Here is a 17,312-nt window from a genome sequence, read left to right as displayed (position 1 = left end):
TTGACTATAGACGGCAATAAAAGAAAGTCACTCGAAAGCAACCACCACTCCGCACAACCTCCCCCACTCAAAAAACTCGCCGTCGATAGCTCCGTCGGCTCGATGCCAGTAATGCCGACCACATCAAACATTCAGTTGGCCGCCGATGGGTTCAACAACAATGCATCGAGCGAAGCAGGGATGAGGCCGTCCCCTTCTCCCGGACGCCTATCGAACGAGAATTCCGCCGGAGGAAGCCGGCGAGAAATAGGGAACAGCAGAGCTCCAAAACCTAATTCTGTTCTGAGTCAAGCATGGAAGGAAGATGTTGATGCAGGGTGTCTTCTAGCTTCAATGTTTGAGCTGTTTGGTGAAGGAATATTTTCATTTATACAGCCAGTTGAAATGAACGTGTTTTTATGAGTAGGAAAGTTGGGACTATTTTGGAGTTATTTATATGTTGCTTGTTTGATGTATTCATGTACATAATTGTTGAAATTGTATTTGTTTAGGATATATTTGCAATTATTTTTATGTTTTTGTTTTATTGTAGTTTTATTTTTGAGAACATATCTATTGTTTTTTTTTTTTTAGTTTTATTTTTGAGAACATATCTAGTTTTTTTTTTTTGTTAAAAAAATATATTTATTCTATATGTTCTTAATATTTTTTTTATTTTTAATTTCTAGAAATAAATTAATTCATATAACATTTGAATAATATTTATGTATTTTGAGTGTTTTAAATATATTCAAAATATTTAGTTTCATTTATAATAGTGTTTTTTTTTAATTATATATTTTATGAAGTATTAATCATCATTAAATAAATAAATTACAAGTGAAGCTCTTAAGGAGTAAGGCTTCATTTATAAAAGTCCTATCCTAATAAGAAGGTTTTCATGTTTACATATGTACCACTCAATTCCTATGTATTGCTCGTGAAAAAGTTAATAGTGATATTTTTGATGTGATACGAAGGATTTGATGATATAAATGTTTAAAAAAAAAAAATCAGTGTTACATATGTAAATACATAAAATTTGAGTGGTATGCATGTAAATGCCCCTATCCATATAACCAGAAGCAATACACACATCTGACAATGTGATGGTGCTAATTTTACCTACAACATAACAAATAAATGAAAAAAAAGGCACAATTTGCAAAAACATTTCTAAAATATTATGCATTCATCCATAAAGTAATAATTTTAATATAGTACATCAGAAACTAACAGCACAATAAGAAATGAATCCCAAATTTTTGTCCCCATAAAGCCAAAAATAATAGAACCAAACAAGCCTAGCAGGGAATGATCTCTATAAAACTCAGCTAGAGGCTTCAGAGGGCCTTGTCAATTTACAAAAATACAGGGACCAAAATGCATAAATACCTGGACACAGAAAACAAATCAATTGGGTTTAGAAGGTTGTCAGAAGAAGAGCTTACGCTGCCTGGATGTAACCGGGGATGAGTTGGTGGGGGCTAATCCAACTTTGATTTCGTTCGGTTGGGTTTCGGATTTCTTCGTCGCTTTCGGATCAGTAAGAAGAGTTTTCTGGAATGATTCTGAGAATCCTGTCGCGATGATCGTTACGTGGATCTCGCCCGTGTAACGATCGTCGATGACGGCGCCAAAAATTATGTTTGCAGAGGGATCAGCCAGGCTAGTGACAACCTGAAAAATGTTGCCATGGAGTACAATCCACATGATGAAATCCAATTAAAATTGGAAAATTTACATACCCAGCACACAATTCTTATGTATTTATATATCTCAGACCTAAACTTTCATATTTACATAGCACTTTGGTGCTTTAATCCTATGCATGAAAATCTGTATTTCACTATTAAAAATTGATAATATGAAACTTGAGGGGTGAGATATGTAAATAAACAAGTATTGTGTGCTATGTATGTAAATGCCCCATGAGAACAAGTGAAATACACACCATCCATAGGCAAGGTGGCATGTGTAAAAATTGAAGTTTAGGTGTTAGATATGTAAATACGTAAGAACTGAGTGGTATGCATGTAAATCCTGTTTTCCTCAGGATAAACATGAGGTCTGTGGTATCAAACCTGGCATGGAATAATAAGACAAAAAGTGAAGGGGGCATTTACATGCATACCACCCAATTCCCATGCATTTACATATATAACACCTAAACTTTGTTTTTTTTACATTTATACCACACAGATCTTTCATATCTCATAAAAAATAACATTGCTTTAACTTTTGAAGTGAAATACATCTTTTCATGGATAGGTAAGGTGACATGCAAGTAAGAATTGTAGTTTAGGTGTTAGATATGTAATATATAAGAATTGAGTGGTATATATGTAAATCTTCCATAAGTGAATCATCCGTGCCAAAAAAAATGGGCTTTAAGAAATGGAATAAATGCAGATAAAATCACCTGAGAAACTCTGTTAACTTCTTGTAAAGTGATGTCCTTTCCACCAGTTATATTGAACACAACTCCAGTAGCAGATTCGATGGAAGAACCAATAAGGGGTGCCAACGTTGCTTGTTCGGCGGCTTCCTGTGCTCGATTTTTGCTTGAGGAAACACCAACGCCGAGCATGGCCGTACCGGAGTTCTTCATGATAGCCTTTACGTCAGCAAAATCTACATTGACCAGTCCGGGAATCTGCCAAAATAGCATTTTTTTAACTACCAGTGAGCTTAAATTAAAAAAACAGTTTTTTTTACCTGACGGGCAAAAAAGTCAAAATAGCCCCCAACTATTTAAACGGGATCATTTTAGTCCCGGAGCCTATAAAAGTGACAATTTAATCTCCAGACCCTTATAACACAAAGCTAAAACAGACCCCATTAAAATAGTATAGGGACTAAATTGATATTTTATAGACTCTGAACTAAAATGGCTTCCTATAAAGGTACTACGAACATTTTGACATTTTCTCAAGAACAGAACAGCTCACCGTTATGATATCCGAAATTCCCTGAACACCTTGGCGTAGAACATCATCTGCGAGGAAAAACGCATCTTGAAGAGGCGTTTGCTCGTCGACAATATCCAAGAGTCGGTCATTGGGTATCACAATAAGAGTATCAACATTGTTCTGTAACTTCTCTATGGCCTCCAGAGCCTGCATGTAGTAAATTACACAACTCACAAATAATCATCTTAACATACATATCATAAACTAACATTCAGAAGTGCAAATTATGACAATAATCAGTGCATTTTCCTATATGGAATCTCGCACAATACCTGAATGTAGATATAGAAAAAAAATTTGGACTAGAGAAAAAAAAAGAAAGATTTACATGGATACGACTCAGTTCATATGTATTTACATAAATGACACCTAAACTTCAATTTTTACATACATGCAACCTTTTACCTATGCATGAAAAAGGTAGATTTCACTTTTAAAGGTTAAAATGATGGTATTTTTGATGCTATATGAAACATTTAACTGTTACGTATGAAAATACATTAGAATTGGGTGGCATTTATGTAAATGCATACCCCTCAAAAAGATTTTATCAAGGAATTTTATCATAACAATCTGTATTCAAGTTTGAAGGTGAGAAAACTTAACAATAATAGAATAAGCTTAATTGTCCATCATAACATGTAATTTTAACTCCAGGATAAATCTACAATACTGCAAGCGCATCAATACACATTCCTAACTTGTAACTAGGGAGGGGTTCACAAAAAGTTCCATTTATAGCATAGACCTCTATACAAATTATGAAGCCTGCATGACTCTCGAACACCTAAGGGACCTTGAATTAGTAAACGAAATTAATAAACAAAAGTAGCCCTTTTGAACAAATGAATTTTCTTCCTATGTCGATCATAATCTAGAACATCTCCACCTTCCATTCCCAAGCGAGAAAACTAAAATGGAACTAATATTTTTTAAATTCTTCCAGGCATAATGAAAAAAAACATGCCTGTTACACGATACAATAAACATAAAAAATCAATATAATGATGACCATGTTGTGTTAGAAAATGAAAACTGCGGAAACACATCAAGAGATCCAAAATAAAACTTAGAACAAAAGCACATATAAAAAAAAAACACAAGAACACCAAGATTTAAGTGGAAAAACTTGATAACGGGAAAAAATTATGAAACCACACCACACTAAGAAATCTACTATGAAGAAATGATGAGAAATATACAGAGTATACACCAAACTCAAAATTTCTCTTCACTCCTAGACTTAAGAAAAAATTTCGGACTCTCCTCTTCGCTCTTTCACACTATTCCCACACAAATTCACAAAGAAGCCAAAGGCTTAAAAACCCAAACTGCTATAAACAGTTACTGGCACCAGGGCGCTAGTCTTGAGCGTTGGGTTTTCAGCGCTCAAGTCCAAAGAACGATCCGAGCACGGCGCACTCCTCCAGGGTGCCACATTTCCCAACTCACAATTTTGGAAGGCTTTGTTGGGTAGCTACGTGCCACTCCCTCCCCCAGGTGCAGGAGCTTCCAACCATGTGCTAGGGTGCTCCTCTTTTTCCACCATCAGGCCAGTGCTCCTCCATTGCACAATCAAGCTTCAGACATAACAATCTCACTTTAAAATTGATTGCAATCAATTCCTCTCCTTCAAATCTCTCGTATTAATAATAATATACTACAGTGTGACAACTCCGGTCTCAGCCTTCTTGAAGTCCAATTGAAGGCAAAAATATCTTTAGTTTCTCAATTGTAATAATTTTACTCACCATATCTGTAGAATTTGAGATGTGTGCATTTTTTCCAAAGATAATTGACTACCTTCTAAGAATGAACGAATGAAGTGATAATATACTTCATCCTAACATAAAATGTAGCATTCTTAACTAGATGAATAATTGACTACCTTGCTCCTTATCCAATTTTTTCATAAAGCTCCGCAGTCAAATCATCTACTTGCTAGCCTCAATTGTGACAATATACTCAGCTTCTGTAGTTGATAGTGCAACAATCTTCTACGATCTGTAAACCCAACTCATTGTTGCGTTCCCCAAAATGAAGATACAATATGTTGTATTTCCTGTCAAATTTGAATCTACATGTAGATTAATCCTTGAAATTTCAAAGCAAAGTGTTTTGTTGACTATTTCTCTCAAGTATATGAGAATTCACTTTACCGCCTCCCAATGATGTTTGTCTGGATTACTTATGTACTTGTTAACCACTACGACTGCATTTGCAATATATGACCTTGTATATATCATTGCATACATCAAACTTCCAACTACTACAACATATGATGTTATTCTCATTTGTGTTTGTTTTGCTTTAGAAGCTTGAAGTAATTACCTAAAGAGGTACAAACTGGTTTCGTCTCACTCATGTTGAATCTATGTAGAACCCTCTCAACATATTCTGCCTTAGACAACTTCAAATTACCTGCATTCCAATCCCCGCTGATTGTTATACCAAGAATTTTCTTGGTTGGACCTAAATTTTTAATTTCAAACTCCCTTGATAATTGTTCCTTCAAGTCTCTAATATTCTTCATATATACTTCTATAATCACCATGACATCAACTGAAATACACCTTTTCATGCATGGGTAAGATGGTATGAATGTAAAAATTGAAATTTAGGTATTTAAATACATAGAAATTGAGGCATATGTATGTAAATCTTCCTAGATGATCCTGTTCAAATCTAGGATATCCATCCCACCATAGAGGGGAATGATATTCATAAGCATTGTCTATTTTGCGATATCTAGATTGTCAATAGAAAATAACATTATAATGGAATTGATCATGTTGTGAGATAGGAGACAATTTGTTGACAAGAACCCGAAAACATGCACAATCGTATGCATACAAATTTTATGTTAAGATCCAAAATACTAATTAGAACATTTTAACTTGTTCCAACTCTCCAGAAAGAAAGAAAGAATCAAAGATTTAAATCATATATCATATATATTTATAGCAAGCAAAGTACTCTAACTAATTAATCAAATTTACACATCCTCTTAATGTCTCACAAAATCATAACATTGCTCTCCCACTAACAATAACCTTGTCTTTTAGGTCGAAATCAATATAACAGAGACAAATACCATTCAATTGGCCACACTCTCTAAAATGGTTCCATTTCGTGCACCAGAACAAAGATTTCAACATAGAAAATCTGATAGGCACTCGAGATAATTCTCGAGTTCATCCCTGGCAGAACAAAAATGAGGCCACCAGCCCAGCCATAATTCCAATTGATCAATCAAGTAAACTAGTTGTGTTGCTTTAAGCATTTGTATATCCCAATTTAATATAATCTCCTAAACAAATGAATTTGCAATACTATCGCTTGCACGATGTAAATGTTGATCTTCAAAAATAGGTTCAATGATCTCAAGAGGATGGCTTGAAGAATATTTGCTTGAAAGAATCAAAAGAATTAAATTATTTGTTCAAATATAAGTGGTGGTAGCATTGCCAAACCATCCATAAACATCAATGCAATTGAAAAATGTTACACGTCAGAGAGATTAAGGTATAAAAAGACTGATCAACCTCGCAAAAGCATTCTTGTGGATTATCCACAGATTAAAATCAGGAATATATAGATTTAAAAAATCCTAGAATCACTTTTCAGATGTTCTTTGAAGATGTGGATTAGCATTGTTGGAAATGCACCGAACATCTCTGCAAGATCATGCATCCACCTTCGTCTAAGACGCAAATGCTTGTAATTCTCATCCTTCACCCACGTTCAACAACGACAGCCAGTTATTCTTGTTTAGAACATACTCCTCACCATCACCGCTCTAGCTCATCCAACCTTCAGGTTTCATCATCTTTGAACCAAGCAACATACAAAATTTTCCATATCTCAATGCCTAAATCCTTTGATTTAGCCCCAAATCCGCCAATGACTTGAAAAAAGCTTCATAGTTGAGAAATTGATGCTTCAATCATAAAAAATTATGTTTCCATCTCTGGAGAACAACAACCATTGAACCCAGAATTTCCATTATCTTCCACTCTCGTTGTCACGCTGAATTATGCGGTTGAAACTCAAGCAAAATTCACTCTAGAATTACAATACTTGTTCATGCCCCAGTCCTCTGCCTCAAGAAACACCTTTCCTGATTTCTCTTCCATATTCAAAATTCAGTTCATGTTTAGATCTCCTTTCCCTTCATCTATGCTTTCCACTATATAAAATTGACACCAATTCACCGTACAACTAGAACAAAGATGTCTAAAAATCCCTCTGCCTTTTAGATTCACCCCAACCAGATCTCTACCTCATCTGGGTACCCTGATCAATATCCCACTGATATGTCAATTCTAAGAGATTTCCTTCCTCTTCAAACTCGTAGCATTACTCAGAAACATCCAATAGATATCTAGCCAGCACCCAATAGTGATTGAGAGTTCGAAAATAGACATTCCTAATTTTTTAATACGGATAATCCAAAAGAATGACTTTCTCCAGGTTGACGGTCCTTATGATTTGTAACGTTTTTTAATTGTTTCGATGTACATAAATGGTCCTACATTATATCACAACCACTAAATGCCTTTGAATAAGCAATTGAGTTCTCGAAATTCTTTCAAATTAAGAAAATTTCCAACTTCTTGGCAGTTCCCTTGAAATCACCAAGAATATTCTCAAAGACCAATTGTTACATCAAGAGAACAACCGCATCGCAAGCCTTGCGTGCCGGGGAGATATAGAGAAGAGGGATGTGCAAACAGTTGAAGCAACATGACCAGCAAACAACATTGATCAACTTGAATTGTGGCTAGGCTAACGTCGCGACATCCATAGATATCAAGGGATGAACTCGAGGATTTCCTCAATCACTTGTCAGTTAAAATTTTCTTTGATAATTTTCTTATTGTTTTGGCACTCAATATGAAACTGATTTTGAGATTGTAGTTGAATGAATGACCATTGCCTCAATTGAATTAAATTGGTAGTTTGACCATGAAAACAAGGTCATTGTGCGAGGGGGAGTAATATTGTAAATTTAAATAAAATATTAAGAAGATGTTTAGTAGTTAAATGTGATTTATTAGCGTGAGTAATCAGCCTCTAATAGTCTTTATAGATATCTCCATTTAGAGAGGATGAAATATGAAGAATAATTAATGAGTTTAGCTGAATGTTAGGATCAAAGATTCTAACTAGAATACTTCAAGATGCTCTATTACCAAAAAAGGAAAAAAGAAAAAAAAAAGAAAAAAAAAAAGATGAAGATAAAGCAAAGCAAGAACACGTTCATTATTCATCATATCTTAACTTCTTTAAATTGAGGCATTTATAAACTTACAATATTATCAAAAGTTTATTACTCGCAAATTAACCACATTTATTTGCTAAACATCCTCTTAACATCTTATAGATTCATAATAAAATCACATCGAGTCCACTCTATTTCAGCAATATCCAGAAGTCCACCACGATCATTACATTAAGTATTTGATCTTCTTAGAAGTACATGTCGTCTTATAGAATAAACATATAGCACAAATGCAAAGTGAAAAAACAAAATAGAATGGCTCAAACTACAATTTTAAAAACAATTTCATATGACACTTATTTTTATCATTAAAATCTTACTTACATCCCATCTAGCCACAAAATTGCGATTTCCAATGAACCAAACTGAATAAGCCTTACTTTGTAGCAAAAAGTTGAAACAAAGAGAGAAGACCTAATAAAACTTAGTGCTAGAACGCGACAAAAATTCAAACATCATCTTTTTAAGTAGATAAAGTCGATAATTGAGAAAAAACTTAGATACAAGACTGCTTTTCACATTTACCTGCAAAGATCTTTTGCGGCCTTCAAAACTAAATGGATAAGTAACCACTCCAACAGTAAGATAGCCAGCTTCCTTCGATATCTGTGCAACAACGGGTGCTGCACCGGATCCAGTCCCACCGCCCATACCTGCTGTAATAAAAACAAGATCTGAATCCTTAATAGCATTAGCTATAGCTTCTCTGGATTCCTCAGCAGCTTGCTCTCCAAGAAGAGGATTTCCACCAGTCCCTGAATTTAAGAAATCTTTAGATATTCTAATTTTATATTTTGCATGAAAATATTTCAGTCATCCAGTCTCAAAGCTTTCCTGTTTTGCAGAATTACCTTCGCACTTTTATCAGAACATGCAGATTTACTTGCTAATATGCACACTGATTCACTGAGAGTGATTTAAGTTCAACTAAAATAGGTTGTATATCTATAATATATTTTAGCAAGTTGAAGCAGCAAAAAAACAGAGGACATGTGTTAAAAGAGCCCCTGAGCCTTTGCAGAGTGCTATTTTAGTCCCAAAATTTATAAAAATATCAATTTTGACCCACCCTGAATCTTTTAATATAAGTTGAAATAGTCCCCAAGAAGAACTATTTTAATCCCATTAAAATAGACTTGGGACTAATTTAGTACTTTTATAAACTCTGGGGCTGAAATGACCCCCATGTAAATAGTTAGGGGACTAATTTGGCACTTTGCTCAAGAGAGAGAGAGAGAGAGAGAGAGAGAGAGAGAGAGAGAGAGATTCACCAAACTTCAAAATAGAAATTAAGCATCTGTTACCTATAACACTAATTCAAAGGAGCTTCTACATGAGTACAATTTTAGATAAATTTAACATAAGCGAAGAGAGCCTAACCAAGTCCACGTGTCAAAAGTTCTCCAATTTGCAATGGATTACTTGCTTGCGAATTCAGCAAAGATTGAGCATCAGTGTTAATGGCATAAAAGTCCACACCCTGAAATTTTCAAAACTGCCATAAGAGTTTTTAAATAACGTGGTGAGAAAAAGAGAAAATATAAAATAAACAATCATGATACACTGCGCACCACCAATATACACCTTAAAGTTTCAACTGAATATACCAAACTAACTAACCAAACAAATGGAGGCATAGCAATTTTATAAGTCCAACTTCATTATGTTAATGCCTGAGGGCATAATTTTGTACATACTATGTAACTTTTTTATAAAGCAATCAAATGCAAAATTTCAAAGAATATATCAAACTAACCAAACAAATGGAGGTATAAATGCAATTTTGTAAGTCCAACTTTCCCCAAATCAAAGACAATGCACTATTCATGATTCGGTAGTCAACTAATGGATCATGCAGATCCCAAGTGAATGTCCTTTGTTTTGGATTGCAAGAACCATGTGATTACTATCATATCCTCTTGACAATCTTTGTGATGTGAAACATCTAAGAGCCTATGGTTTCCAAATGTAGACCTACAAGAGAGGAGCAAAATCTTGCACATAAGGATATATTTAGAGTTCATAAATGTCTAATTCAGATAATTATTCATCCCTTGATAGAAAAAAAATAAAAAGTAAAATAAAAAAAAACATAAGAGATAATGTAGTAATCAACTAAAATAATCACACAAAAATATATAATTATATAAAATCACACTTTGATCAAAACTCGCCCCGCAATCAAAAAATCTATGTTGAATGAGTTTTAACCAAATTCATTAATTCAATTAGACCGATGAATAAAATTAGAGAATTAAAGAAGGGCATGAAAAAAATCAACAAAAAAAAAACAATTCAATCCTTACACTAATAAAAGGAGATAACTTACTCAAAATATTGTAGTCACTATTTGTACTATTACAAGAAACAGTTGCATCAAACCATGGGCAATACCAAACAAGGGTCAAAATCGAGATACAAACAAAAAGAACATAAGTTCTTTATATTGGAAGCATCATGAGCATGTTTATCAATATTGTATTACCAAAATAAAAAAAAACAAAAAAACTAAATAAAAATCAATCTTTGTCGGTCCACTCATCTTAATATGTGTTTTTATTAAGTAAAAAAAATGAAGTTTGCATCAAATATGCTCATCTTAACAAAATTTATTTCCAAAGAATATTGAACCTATGCTATTATTCCGGCGAATATTGGTATAACTATTGCACTTCCGGTAGAACAATCTATAAATCATCACATGTAGACCAATCATGCCATCGAACAATAATCTTTCCATATCCATCATCAATTAGACACAATATCATCATCGAATATTGGCTCTTGAACAAAAAATGTAGAACAATGTAGAAAAATATTGGATGCATATTCCAAGCGAGGAGATGGAAATATAGAAATAAAAAAAAGATTGTTAGTGATAACTTAAGCACAAAGTCAAATCATATATATTGAAGATTAGACTAAAACTCCTTTAAATTTTTAACTTAAAAGAATTTACTAATTTCCTTGATCCACTCTAATGTGCATGAACTTAGACTGCCTTAACTTGCCTAGAAGTTAATTTCTTTAAGGCCCTCATGGAACATTGAAAATAGGCAATAACTTTATCATGTAGTTTTAAAATTGCATATCTCCAACTCAAATACTAAGCAAACTTAGTTATAGATCCAAATTGAAAATTCTCTAAGTTCATACCCCTCGACAAATGAAGATATGAAATTTTAAACCTCATAAAAAACATGTGGAATTTGTTTCAAATCTTTAATTGTATTGCTACTTGAATCAATTATCATATACTACTGCTGATTGATAAGATGCAATCTTAAGCTCTAATACCAAATATGATGTAGAACATTATAGGAATAATGTTTTCAAATGCAGAACTAAGAAGGAATGCACAATATCACACTCTAAATTTGCAATTAGAAAAAAACTAATTTAGGCAATTATAATTAGGAGAAAGCTAAGAAAATGCAAAATCTGCACAAGCAATACTTTCATAGTCTTCTAAGATAAATCATGAAAAAAAAATTTAAGAGCATAAAAAGCACACTTCAATTATAATTCACACAATGCAATCATGAAGGCAAACCAATTATGTAAATCAGAGAACGAGAGAAGATTGATGATAAAATCATCAAAACAACAATCCAAATCTCACACTGATACAAGAAGATAGATTTCACAAATGTTTGCAACACCAATTACACGATGCTTGAAAAAAATGCATTCAATCATTGGTGAAGCAAAGAGATCAAACAAATTAAATCAAAGAAAATATTATCAGAACAATTTCTTAAATGCTTAATATACCCTTATTTATAATCATATAATCCCTCAACAGTGAAAAAATACAAATATCCCAAATAAATAACGCTAACTCAGAACCTACTATAGCGCCCAAGAAATCAAATCAACAAGCTCAAGTCTCGGCTCAAATCAAAGCCCAAAGAACAACTCAGCAAAAACCTGATTTTACAAGCCAACAGAAAGCCCGAAATAGCATTGCACAACAACTAAACTAATAGATAACTAGCAGAAAGACTAAACAAATAACAAAAAGGAAAAGGGCACTTTTTATATGCATACCACTCAAATCATGCAAGGTCACAACTTTTTTAAAAGTAAAATACACCTTTTTATACGTGAAAATTATCCCATCCCATTGATAGTTCTTCATCATTTGGAACAAATCCGCACCCAAGCTAAGAATTTTAATTGGAACATGGTATAATATTGGTTAGACACCAAGTAAAATTGGAATCTAAGATTCTAAATCTAGTAATCGAAATAATACATCAAATTTTAAGTATGATAATTGGGCACAAAGTGATTAATAACAATAATGCAGTTAAACTTGTAAATAAAATGAAAACACAAGTGACACACTGCAACTTAAGAGTAACAATTCTCTAAACAAAGCAGCATGACAATAGAATAAATACAACTAACAGGGTGCAAAGTTAAAATACACAGTAGAAAGCAAAACAAACTTCAAGCCAACAGAATTTTACAGGCAAAAGGCAGTATCAAAGTGTTCTTATATGACAAGAATAATATAAGAGGGATAATCAACAAAAAAAATTAGAGTAAATTTTCTGTAGATAAATTTTACATCTATTTTGCCAAAGAATATCGAATGGAAACTGATCATTTAGAGTGCCTGCATTGAGCAAGCATATAAAGAAGGATAGACAATTCATGCCTGTTTTAAAAAATGATAAATGAAGAAAAAAAAAAGGAAAGATTTAAATACATGCCACTCAATTCCTATGTATGTACAAATCTAGCACCAAAACTTCAATTTTGACATGCTTGCCACCTTACCTATGGATAAAAATGTGTATTTCACATTTTAAAAGTTAAAATGGTGGTATTTTTTTATGTGATATTAAAGATTCGAGTGGTATAAATGCACAAAGTAAAGATTCGAGTGGTATAGTGGTATAAATGCACAAAGTAAAGTATAGGGGTCAGACATGTAAATAATTTATCGATGAAGACATTATGAATGTGGTTATTGTTTACCCTATTCCGTTAGATTAAAAAATATTTTAAAATCAATAGTGAAAGAGATGAATGAACTTCTATAATGTATACTTGATAAGGAAAGAAAACAAAATTATGAGATGATTTCAAGGGACTTGTAGGATGGGCTGAGAATGGATTCAAGCTCAGCATATAATAAATGACAGAAAAGCAAATAGTCAGAAATTAAGGTTTTCATACAATAAAATTAAGGAGTATGAATATATAAGAAAACATGAATATAAGTTATTCAAAATAATTTGCAGATAACAGTTTTAAAATTTTAATACCATTAGCAATGCTCGCAAGAAATGAAAGAAAAATGATGATTCGGACAGAGCAAACACTTCAGAAGGAAGCCAACACAATTACACTAAAAATAAAAGGAAATAAAAAAAAGAAGAGTGAAACTATCATAGAATTTAACAATCATCTTTCAGAAAAATATAATATGACATATCTCACACTGACCACCTATTCATTTTCTTAATCACGCGCTACAACAAATTACAGCATATTGCAAATGATGTACAGAGCATTGCTACTAATGTACCAGAAATTTCACTAAAAGACAAATCAATCAATAAATTTTAAACAGGAACCTAAGAGAATTGTACGAAGTGACAATAATTTTACTTCAACTTCTAGGTATCGAAGAAATCCTTCTGAAGTCCAGTTAACTCCGAGTAAAACCAGCAAGGAAAACTAAAAGAACAGCTCGAGAAGCATTTAAACCTGCAACCCGCTCCCGATCATACGATTGACTGCATTGTTCCCGCCGCCTCCAACACCCACCACCTTGATCTTCGCTGACTCCACCGGGTCGAAAGATAACGAGCACCGCACTGTGGAACGAGCTCTACGATGGAAGCTCTGCAAGTGGCTCGACGGAACGGAGACCCATGGGTAGATGAGCTTTGGTAAGGAGGGAGAAGTTGAAGAGATTAGTTGGATTGAATGAGCAGGGTGGAGGGAACAACCCATGAGAGTGGATGGAAGGTGGCGACGATTTGGGGGCTGGAGGCCCGGCGTTTAGGTTTTTGGAGGGGTTTTGGAAAGTTTTTAATTTTTTAATTTTTTAATTTTTTTTACATACTGGAAAGTTTTTTATTTTTTAATTTTTTAATTTTTTAATTTAATTTTATGTTTCTATGATTTTCGAAAATGAAAATTCTTTCAATTGTTTTATAAGATATTAGAATATTATATATTTTCCACATACGAAGATAAAGCTGTGTGCTCACAAAACTAAAGTGTGTGCGCGCGCGCGTGCGTGTTAAAAAGTTGATCTCTGATCAACCCCATAGTCTGAACCAGAGATGACCCTCCTTCCAGAAAGATGTGTAATTTGATCCTACGCAGGAATCAAACCCCCGACTCGAGGGACTTACACCAAATGACGCAACCAATGGATAATGCTAACACACACATTGTGTGTGTGTGTGTTATAATGAAAATTAAAGTAGTGGAGAGTGGACATGAATTAAAGGACAATGATTAGATATTATGATAATATAAAAATGATGTTTAACTGATAGTAGTCATGCAATTATAAGTAAGGTGATGACAATTAAAGATGATAAACAAACATAATAATTAGGATGATAGTCAAATAATGACGGTGGACATACGATGATAGAAGTGTAAGTTGAATTATGTGATATGCATGCAAATGGCCCTGGAAAAATTGAACTTTAAATGTTAGATATATAAACACATAAGAATGTGGTATGTTTGTAAATCCTCTGTTCGTTTAGAATAAATTTTTGCATGTTTTGAGTTTCACACCATTATCATAACTCTATATGAAGAACAGCTTTTTTACTAATTTTTAAAAGTTCCCTATGGTGAGAAGCTTTTATATATATATATATGTATATATAATCATATATTTCTTAATTCTCCACAAATAAATTTATTAGGATGAGAAAATTAAATATATATATATACATAATATTTTGGAAAATAGAATGCCTTTATTGTATAACCCTAAGATGATTTGTTGAGTTGTTCTATTATGTTGCTTCATTGACCTATTAGGTTATCTTGTCAAGTTGACGAGTTGTTGAATACTAATTATTGAGTTGTTGAACTAACAAGTTAATAAACTGCAAAGCATCAACTGTCGAGTTGAAAAGTTAACAAGCTACTGCGAGCTGACCGAACGCCTGCTAGACGATCAAATGCCAATCAGATGACCAACGACCAATCAGACGATTGAAAAACATCTAGCCGACTGAAGACTTGTTAGATGACCGAAGGGGTGCCAAGCCATAGGCTCTGATATGCAAAAAAACTAGAGTATCATGTAAATATTAACACGGATAAAGCTTTGGAGGTGGTTCCCTATATAGCAACGACAAGCTTCGTGAAGGATAAATACATAAATCACTCTAGTAGCGAGTCTCTGAGGTAACCCTACGAAAGCGCGGCCCAACCAATGTGACAATCAGACCGAGCAAACGAGCCACAAGCGACATAATATTTGTGTGGGCCGGTGACATAAAAAAATGACCAACGATCTTTCTAAGATCAAAGTCAACCCAACACCAACATTGATCATGAAACAATTATCACAAACAAATACCGTGGTAGAAATAAAGTGTTAAATCAAAGGTGAAAAACAACTAAAACCTACACTCTAATTTATATTCAAAAAAGTTACAATGCATTTCTTTGCATTTTCTTAAATGCAAAAAAGAACAAAATAAGAATATTGTCAAAGTGACGGTTGAGGTTGGCCGAAGGTCAGCTCAACTGATTGAAGTTTAGCTCGGCCGATTGAAGGGCATTATAGTCGGCCGAAAGCTTCAGGAGAGCACCTCGGAGCAACAGGACAAAGCAAAAAGACGCCGAAACCAATAAAGTATCACTCGTAATTCATTGGCAAATATCATCATATTTTTTTGCCTTAAAAATTCTCTCATTCTTATCGAATATTTGCCTCCAAGAAGTAAGTGAATTAGAGAACTTAATATGTACCATAAACATGTGCTCATGAAGAGATCTAATAGTGTCGAGAGTTTAGCTCGGCTGGCGGAAAGGGCTTTAGCAGCCTGATGGCCAATTAGATGATTGAACACCAGTCAGAAGACCAAAACCTAGTCAGACGACCGAACACCAGTCAAATGATTGAATGTCAGTCAGACGATCGAATGCAAGTCATACCGCCGAAGGCTAATCAAACGACCATAGGCAGTCAGATGACCGACAATAAGTTAGACAACTAAAAGTCATTCGGCAACGAAAGGGCTGCCAACCGAGCAAAGGCCAGGTAGATGACTGAAGGGTTGTCGAGTGAAATCCTTCAATATGCAAAAAAAACTATAATACATTGTACAACCTCCCTAAAGCGGGAGCAAAACATGCAATTTTATAATTTGTCCCTCTATCGTCTATAAATAAGAGGACCCGATTATGTATTTGGTGCTTTTGGGGGCTCTCTTTTTTTTACTCCTCTTTAGTAACCTCTACCTTCAACGACATAAAAAGAGGTACAAGAGCCCTGTTTACAGAGGAGGAATAAGTCACAGAGCACTCCTCTTATTCTCCATCTCCCCCTCTTGTTTTACCTAATATTTCTCGAATGTTATTCACTGAACAATCTCAAATTCAAGAATACGAAAGATTAAATGTTTACAGTTATAATTAAAGCATTTTTTTTAATCTGATGTTCGTTCTATTTCTACGACTTTTCTCAAGAATTTATGATTGTGATTGTTTCCATGTACAAATGTTCTTGCCCGATAATTGATATACCACTACTTCTATTAGATTAGTAATTAAACCATTTAGGTTATTAAGTTAATCTTCTTAATTAATCATCTAAATTTTCATTAAATATTAGAATTATTTTTTTTAGATTTTAAAATAAATTTTAATGTATAATAAAAAACTTCGTCAACCAAAATTATAATAATTTTTTTTTTATTTTTTTTTATTTTATATGGTCAACCATAAAAATTTGAGTAAGAAATAACTTTGGCTTACAATAATAGGTGTGTTCCTTAATACAAATAAGTCTGTTTGGAGTGATTGTAACTTTTTAAAAATGTAGTTGTAAGACTCTGATGAAAATTATATATATA

The 17,312-nt window shown here is 33.5% G+C and overlaps 2 protein-coding genes across 2 annotated transcripts in view; one reads left to right on the top strand and one right to left on the bottom strand.

Annotated features, from left to right (window-relative positions):
• The window catches only part of LOC110024382 (transcription initiation factor TFIID subunit 6), a 26,649-nt gene extending 26,125 nt beyond the window's left edge, over nt 1–524 (top strand). Inside the window, exon 12 of the mRNA XM_020724308.1 lies at nt 11–524. Within this exon, the coding sequence (XP_020579967.1) occupies nt 11–402 (392 nt within the window). The 3' untranslated portion in view covers nt 403–524. The remainder of the gene's footprint in view (nt 1–10) is intronic.
• A 701-nt stretch (nt 525–1,225) lies between these two features.
• On the bottom strand, nt 1,226–14,276 carry LOC110024397 (cell division protein FtsZ homolog 1, chloroplastic). Its single transcript, XM_020724331.1, has 6 exons — nt 13,960–14,276; nt 9,616–9,715; nt 8,761–8,990; nt 2,931–3,098; nt 2,402–2,635; nt 1,226–1,659 (listed from the first exon to the last, which is right to left on the bottom strand). The coding sequence occupies exons 1-6, from the start codon at nt 14,206–14,208 to the stop codon at nt 1,414–1,416; spliced, it is 1,227 nt and encodes a 408-aa protein (XP_020579990.1). The 5' UTR covers nt 14,209–14,276; the 3' UTR covers nt 1,226–1,413.
• Between the last annotated feature and the right edge of the window lie 3,036 nt (nt 14,277–17,312).

Source organism: Phalaenopsis equestris, unplaced genomic scaffold (assembly GCF_001263595.1).
Source record: "Phalaenopsis equestris unplaced genomic scaffold, ASM126359v1 Scaffold000255, whole genome shotgun sequence".
Lineage (NCBI taxonomy): Eukaryota > Viridiplantae > Streptophyta > Magnoliopsida > Asparagales > Orchidaceae > Phalaenopsis > Phalaenopsis equestris.
Note: the sequence above shows the minus strand (reverse complement) of the source record. Positions and strands in the feature narration are given on the sequence as shown.

Bases quoted from the DNA above. Each gene is read 5' to 3' on its own strand.
- LOC110024397 (XM_020724331.1), bottom strand. From the start codon at position 14,208: ATGGGTTGTTCCCTCCACCCTGCTCATTCAATCCAACTAATCTCTTCA. The intron at 9,716-13,959 runs GTTTAAATGCTT...TGAAAATTTCAG, and splicing joins TGATCGGGAGCGGGTTGCAG to GGTGTGGACTTTTATGCCAT. The intron at 1,660-2,401 runs GTGATTTTATCT...AACATTTTTCAG, and splicing joins AAGTTAACAGAGTTTCTCAG to GTTGTCACTAGCCTGGCTGA.